The sequence below is a fragment of the Megalopta genalis genome, unplaced genomic scaffold, assembly GCF_051020955.1.
Source record: "Megalopta genalis isolate 19385.01 unplaced genomic scaffold, iyMegGena1_principal scaffold0625, whole genome shotgun sequence".
In the NCBI taxonomy this organism is placed as follows: Eukaryota; Metazoa; Arthropoda; class Insecta; order Hymenoptera; family Halictidae; genus Megalopta; species Megalopta genalis.
In genome coordinates this window covers 105,119-113,313 of record NW_027476694.1, presented here as the reverse complement: position 1 = coordinate 113,313, position 8,195 = coordinate 105,119, and the positions used below count along the sequence as shown (strand labels likewise).

The 8,195-nt window shown below is 42.6% G+C and overlaps 1 protein-coding gene across 1 annotated transcript; it reads right to left on the bottom strand.

The window, feature by feature from the left end:
• Positions 1-349: 349 nt before the first annotated feature.
• LOC143263460 (uncharacterized) lies at positions 350-5,684 on the bottom strand (the record flags this gene model as incomplete). Its single annotated transcript, XM_076528419.1, has 9 exons — positions 350-883; positions 1,097-1,238; positions 1,296-2,776; positions 2,829-3,007; positions 3,389-3,803; positions 3,855-4,032; positions 4,112-4,173; positions 4,481-5,231; positions 5,435-5,684. Coding segments are annotated over 9 exons (3,992 nt in total), but the record flags the coding sequence as incomplete, so codon positions are not given.
• Between the last annotated feature and the right edge of the window lie 2,511 nt (positions 5,685-8,195).

Here is an 8,195-nt window from a genome sequence, read left to right as displayed (position 1 = left end):
GACCCATACCGTCTGGGTACCCAAGCACATGGCCCCTGCCATAAATCGTGGCCACTTGGCCGGAACATACCGCCCACCTTGAACATGCATCGCATGTTCAACTATGTCTATATTTGTTAACCCATATAAGTGTAAGCTTATGATTTGATTACAATCTACGTATTCTGTGTGAATATTACAATATTTACAATGATCGAAATTTACACTATACATAGTTGCGCTACACCTCGTGTGACATTTCTAAGTGATCTAAAGGTATTATACACAATTTTGTCACGGGTCGTTTAATTGTTCCGGTTCACGTTCTGACTGTTGCGACACGAATCACTCCATCTGTACCAGGGTGTACCTGAACGATTCTTCCCATGCTCCACTGTAACGGGGGTAGATTGTCCTCCTTGATGATTACCAAGGAATCCACGGCTAATTTCGACGTGGTGGAATGCTGCCATTTGTGTCGTTGCTGTAACTGTTGTATACCTTCCCGCTGCCACCTTTGCCAGAAATGCTGGACCATTTGCTGGATTAGCTGGTATCTGTTGAGTCGAGTGACCTTGATATCTCGTAGGTCATCAGATGGCAGTGTTGTAAGGGCAGTACCAATTAAAAAATGCCCAGGAGTCAAAGGGTTTAGATCTGTGGGATCTGAGGATAATGGTGAAAGTGGACGTGAATTTAAACTGGATTCTATTTGCGTCAGTAACGTATATAGCTCTTCGAACGTGAGCCTCTGATCTCCTATAACGCGTGTGAGGTGGTATTTAGCAGATTTGACCGCTCCCTCCCACAATCCACCAAAGTGTGGAGAGTGCGCAGGAATTAATCGCCATTCGATGGATTCCTGTCTTAGTGCGTTTGCAATTTTTTCGTTGTGTTGTTTGTCCTTAATTAAGATATTTAGCTCAACTAGCTCATTCCGCGCCCCAATGAAGTTTGTACCGTTATCGGATATTATACAATGACATCGTCCCCGTCGGGCAATAAAACGCCGGAAACAGTTTATGAAAGCGTCGGTACTCAAGCCGGTAGCTAATTCTAAATGTACGGCCTTCGTAACGAAACATACAAAAATGCATAGGTATGCCTTGACTGTTACCTTGCTTCTCGTTCTTTCCTTTGTAAAAAATGGGCCTGCGTAATCGACTCCACAGGTAAAAAAACGTCGCACTGGGGTGACTCTCGACGCAGGTAATTGACCCATCTGATAGGTTTGACTCAATGGGTTTGTTTTAAAGCACCTTACACATTTCCGTATGTTTCGTTTTACATTATGTTTTGCTGAGACTAAACAATACCTTGTTTGTAATGACGTTAAAACAGCCTGACATCCCGCATGCATTAACCTGTGATGTTCGCATTTGATTATTAAATCCGTTAGCGGATGCTTTGGTGGCAATATGATCGGATGTTTTTGATCGTAGTCTATGGGTGCGTTGGATAGTCTTCCGCCCACCCTGAGTAGTCCGCCATTGTCCAGAAATACATTTAGGGACCGTAGCGCACTGGAATTTGGAAGTGCTTGTTGCGTTTGTACTAATCTGATCTCTGTCGAAAATGCCTGCCTTTGCGCAAGTAATTCCAAACGTGTTCTCGCTGCATTGATTTCTATTGTTGTCAATGAACCCGTTATTAGCGAACCTGATGCGTCACCTTCTAATTTTTTAACTCGATTTCTCATAAATTTGGCAAATCTGAGACAGTATGCTATGCTTCTGAGTAATCGCGTATAGGTTGAAAATATCCTGACAATGCTACTCTCTGCAGTCGATATAGTCAACATAACCGGTTTCCTTTCCTTCTCTTCCGGAACGTCGATAGGGTTATCTAACGCGCTAGGCCATAGACTTGAGCTCTGACGTAACCAGGTGGGACCGTCCCACCAAATGGTTGTGTTCTGTAATGTACCTGGTTTTGTGCCTCGCGAAATTAAATCTGCCGGGTTGTCTTCAGAGGCTACATGTCTCCAACTATCACTTGACGTTAAACCTTGAATTTGCGATACTCTATTGGCTACGAAGGTTTTCCATTTGTTTGGGGAGCATCGAAGCCAGGCGAGGGTGATCGTCGAATCTGTCCACAGGTATTCCTTAAACCTTACTGTGTCTAATGCTATTCTAACTTTGCTTACTACATTTGCTAGTAATAATGCACCGCATAATTCTAATCTCGGTAATGAAATGGTTTTGAGCGGTGCGACTCTGGACTTTGCACACAATAAGCGCGTTACCCAACTACCTGACAGATCCCTAGAGCGCAGGTAAACACAAGCCCCGTACGCCTTCTCGGACGCGTCTGAAAACCCGTGCAGTTCTATATCATCTAAACACTCAGAAATTGCACATCGCGAGATGTTCATTGCTCCTACCTTGCTAATATCTTGGCGGTATTGGAGCCATTGACTATGCAGGTTCTGCGGTATTGATTGATCCCAACCTATCTGAGTCTGCCATAGTTGTTGTAGGATCAATTTTGCGACTATTACAATGGGGGATATTAGACCTAACGGGTCAAAAATTTGAGCTATTTCAGAAAGAATAGTACGTTTTGTGACACGCTGGTTCTGTGGGGATTCTACTCTAAACATTAAGTGGTCGGTCGTCGGTGACCACAAGAGGCCTAACGTTTTTGGGTCTTTATCTACGGCGATTTCGCGATTTCTCTCTGTACTGTCTGTTGCTGTAACTGTCGGGCAATTGCTTGCCCATTTACGAAGGTCCATACCTGCTTGTGATAGAATTTGCGTCAGCTCCCTTTTCAGCGTTTCTATTTCCTTTTTCTGTTTGAGCCCCAGTTAATAAATCGTCTACGTAAAAATCATTGATTATAACCTTACTGCTCGTCGGAAATGTGTGAGCACAGGTCAGTCCAATTTCGTGCAGAGTACGAGTCGCTAGGAAAGGAGCGGATGCTGTATCATAAGTTACTGTGTTTAACTCGTACTCTTGGACTGGGAGATGGGGCTGTGCTCGCCACAAAAGTCTTTGATACTTCCTATCTGCTGGATGAACTAAAATTTGTCGATACATTTTAGCAATATCGGTCGACAGGACGTACCGATTATATCGAAAACGAATTAAAATGGAAATTAAATCGCTTTGAACTGTAGGGCCCACTAATTGGATGTCGTTCAATGCAAGGTCTGATGAGGATTTTGCTGATCCATCGAACACAACACGAAGCTTCGTTGTCGTGCTGCCTTCCTTGAATACAGCGTGGTGGGGAAGTTAGTAGGCGGATTGCTCGTGTGTACCTTCTACAATGCGCGACATATGCCCTAACGTCTCATATTCTGACATGAATTCTGTATACTGCTGACTTTTTTCTGGATATCTTGCTAACCACCTTTCTAACGATTATAACCGCCGTTCAGCTTGCGCTCGCGAAGTACCTAATTCATTTGCGTTGGATTTAAACGGTATTCTAACGATATATCTACCGTCCGTGTCTCGTCTTATGGTTTCCCTAAAATGTGCCTCGCATTCATCGATTAACCTAGTATCGCTTGGGGTTAGTTCCTCTATGTCCCAAAACCTCTCTAATTGAGATTGTAGGTCATTGAGTGTGGCTAAACAACACTTATTGTCTTGTGATAATTTCTTGTCTGCCCAGGTAGGAGTGCCTCCCAAAACCCAACCGAGTTGGGTCTTTTGCAAGAGCAGGTTGGAAGTTGATTTATGTTGACCGACACATAGCAATGTCCAAAATAGACCTGCTCCAATGAGTATATCTATTGGCCGTTGTAAATGGAATTCTGGATCGGCTAGCTCTATGTGACTTGGAATTTCTATTTTTTCTCTATGTATCTGAAAATTGGGCATGTCTGACGTGATAGTTTCTATTGATAGGCATTGTACCGTGTGTTGAGATTTATTATATCGCGAATGAATTGTTAATGTTGCTCTACCTTCTATGGAATTTACTGCCCTTCCTAATCCTGTCACTGTTGAACTTATTGCAGTCGGTTTGATGCCGAGTCGTTTGCAAAATTCCGTGGTTATAAAATTTGCTTGAGATCCCGAATCTGATAATACCCTGCATTTATGTGACTCCCCTTGTCCTTGACATAAACTATTGCTGTTGATAATACGGCATGCCCTATTGTATTTGCTACGTTAGCTGTGAGTACTGGGGGTTCTCGCGAATCTGATTCTCCTGTAGCCGCGTAGCCTTCTTCTGCGCGTTTGAATTCGGGATTATGTAATAAGGAATGATGCTTCCTTCCACACTGTTTGCAATGACTCCGTGTACACGCCCGTACCCGATGTGCCGATGACAAACAATTGAAACACAGCCGGGCTTCTTGCACTATCTTTGTTTTTGTATTTAAATCGCTGTTCTTAAATTTCTCACAGTTATATATCGCGTGATTGGCCTTGCATGCGGGGCACCCGGCTGAGTTAACTACATGCGAAGCTATGTAGTTGTAACGAGGGGTATTATTTGTTCCTCGAGGTCGCTGGTCGACCCTGGATGCAGCTACCTGAACACTGACCGCGATATTTGCTAAATATTTGGAACGTTCTTCTATAAACGCAGATAATTGACCAAATGTAGGCATTTCCGACTGAGATATTATTCTCCTTTCCCATTCTCTCATGGACACTTGACCTAACTTTCTGGACAATAATGGAACTAACATGGTATCCCAAGTTTCAACCGATTCACCCAAAGACATTAACGCTATTCTATGATTTGTAGCTTCGTCCAGAAATTCCCGCAATGTGATGTCTGATTCCCTTTGAATGGATTTTAAATCAAGTAATGAATTTACATGATGCCGCTTGAGACTTGTGGAATCTTCATATCGCGACTTGAGTAATTCCCATGCATGTCTGTAATTTGTTCCGGACATGCCTAACGCTTGAATCACACAAGCCGCTACCCCCTTGAGTGAGGTATTTAAATAATGGAACCGTTGTATGTCTGTTAATGAATTATTCTCGTGAATCACTGATGTAAATGTGTCTTTAAATTTCACCCAATCACTGTAATTGCCATCAAAGGAAGGCAGTTGCAGTGTCGGTAATCTAACGTTTATTGCGGTATCTGCAGTCTGCGCGGATATCGGGCTGTTCGTGGTTATCCTACTCTGCTCCGGAGTGGCACGGGCAATGACTATTTCGACTTTATCTATCAGATGAAAATACGCCGTCTCGAATTCTTCGCGCTCGATCGCGTGCGCTGCTTCAGCGTCCGTTCCAGCTACGAGTATTTCGATTCTCGTTTGAACTCTATTAAAATTGTCAAGGAGACATACATTTGCATCTAACCGTTACTTAAGAGATCCCACCGAGGTCGTGGTCGCGAATTTGCAAATAAATGTCATAACCGCGTGAGTGCAGCCTTGACCGTTCCGCGCTCGATCATCAACGGTTTGAGATCTTCCGCCATAGTGATTTACTGACGCAAATGGGACTATAAAAGTACTTATCACTTGGGCTGGGACACTTGGTACTGCTGTCGATGCCTGTTGGCTGCACTGGGATGCTCCGTTGTTCTGCAATGATGTTGAACTGCTGCGTGATTGTCCTGCTGGGTTGCTGGACTTCTGTGGTGTTGCACTGCTCTGAAGCTATATGCACTGCCTTCTCTGGATGCTGTAGCCTCCGGAAGAAACTTCTCGTCACTGAGCTCCTGAGATTCCTGATTGAAGCCAGGTGTTGGTGCTCTCGTGATACACTGTACTGCGTGGCTGTAGCTTCTGCTGTACTGTCACTTCGTCTGTGCGTTCTTAGATCCGGCTCGAAGGACCAAATGTTGAGGACCCATCAGATGGATGACGGAGATCCTCTGAATATTGCACTTGGTGCCGACTAACTCGAAGGACCACCCACTGTAGTGGGACTAAATGAAATGCTAGTACTCTATTTGTAACACGCAACCTAACCGTTACGCGTATCTCTCTATGTCTTCTGTTCTGTTCTGTCTGAAAGTCTAAGGTGTCCTCTTCTGAAGCTCTAAAAATGTTCTGTACTCTTCTGATATTCTGTGCTTTCTGTCTGTCTGTTCCGTCTTGTCTGTCCCCTAGAGGACCGGAGTCATGCCTAATATCACCTCGGTCCTAACTACTTCTTTTGACCTAGGGTGGGCGGCAAGGAATTACGGTCCAACCACTGCAATCCCAAATCCAGTGAGAATGCCCCAAAACGGTGGGCCGGGAGTTAGGAGGGAGAGTGGCAAAATAACTCCTGCTAGACATCCCGCGCTGATGGGCCTACGTGCCCGAACAATGCCAGACCCAACCGTAATTGACCCAACCGGGACAGACCAATACCGTCCGGGTACCCAAGCACATGGCCCCTGCCATAAATCCTGGCCACTTGGCCGTAACACTTGCGATATAAGTGATATAGCTTCAAATGCAGGCGAAAAAAACGAGTTGGCTTCAAAACCAAGCGAAACACATGATTTATCTTCAAGTCAATGCGAAGTTGAAGGCTTTGCTTCAAATCCATGCGAAGCGAATGGTTTAGCTTCAAATACTTGTGATATACATGATTTATCTTCAAATACAGGCGAAAAAAACGAGTTAGCTTCAAATCCATGCGAAACACATTATTTAGGTTCAAAGCAATGCGAAGTGGACGGCTTAGCTTCAAATACATGAGAAACAAATGATTTATCTTCAGATAATTGCGATATAAGTGATATAGCTTCAAATGCAGTCGAATCAATCGAGTTAGCTTCAAATCCATGCGAAGTTGGAGGATTATCTTCAAATCCATGCGAAACAAATGGTTTAGCTTCAAATACTTGTGATATACATGATTTAGCTTCAACTGCATGCGAAACAAACGAGTTAGCTTCAAATCCAAGCGAAACACATGATTCGGCTTCAAATCAATGCGAAGTAGAAGGCATAGCTTCAGATCCATGCGAAACGAATGGTTTAGCTACAAATACTTGCGAATATAAATGATATAGCTTCAAATGCAGGCGAAACAAACGAGTTAGTTTCAAATCCGCGCGGAACACATGATTTAGCTTCACATCAATGCGCAGTAGAAGGCATAGCTTCAAATCCATACGAAACAAATGGTTCAGCTTCAAGTAATTGTGATATACATGATTTAGCTTCAACTGCTGGCGAAACAAACCAGTTAGCTTCAAATCGATGCGAAACACATGATTTAGCTTCAAATCAATGCGAAGTAGAAGGATTAGCTTCAAATCCATGCGAAGTAGAAGGCTTATCTTCGAAACCATGCGAAACAAATGGTTTAGTTTCAAATAATTTTGATATTAATGATTTAGCTTTAAATTCATGCGAAACACATCGTTTAGATTCATATTCATGCGAAGCACATGGCTTAACTTAATATTCATGCGAAACAAATTGTTCAGCTTCAAATACTTGAGATATACATGATTGAGCTTCAAGTGCTTGTGAAACAAACGTGTTAACTACAAATCCAAGCGAAACTCATGATTTAGATTCAAATCAATGCGAAGTAGAAGGGTTAGCATCAAATCCAAGTGAATCACATGATTTAGATTCAAATCAATGCGAAGTAGAAGGCTTAGCTTCAAATTCATGCGAAACGAATGATTGACCGTCAAATACTTGAGAATATAAGTGATATAGCTTCAAATGTAGGCGAAACAATCGAGTTAGCTTCAAATCAATGCGATGTAGGAGGCTTATCTTCAAATCCATGCGAATCATATGAATTAGCTTCTAATACTTGTAATATACATTATTTAGCTTCAACTGCATGCGAAACAAACGAGATAGCTACAAATTCAAGCGCGACACATGGTTTAGCTTCAAATTCATGCAAACTAGAAGACTTAGCTACAAATCAATGCGAATCAAATGGTTTAGCTTCAAATACTTGCGATATACGTGATTTAGCTTCAACTGCATGCGAAACAAAAGAGTTACCTTCAAATCAATGTCGATCACATGATTTAGCTTCAAATCAATGCGAAGTAGAATGCTTATCTTCGTAACCATTCGAAGCAGATGGTTCAGTTTCACATACTTGTGATAAACATGATTTGGCTTCAAATGCAGGAGAAACAAACGAGTTAGCTTCAAATCCAAGCGAAACATATGATTTAGCTTCAAATCAATGCGAAGTAGAAGGCTTAGCTTCAAATCCATGCGAAAAGAATGACTGAGCTTCAAATACTTGCGATTATACGTGATATAACTTCGAATGTAGGTGAAACAACCGAGTTAGCTTCAAATC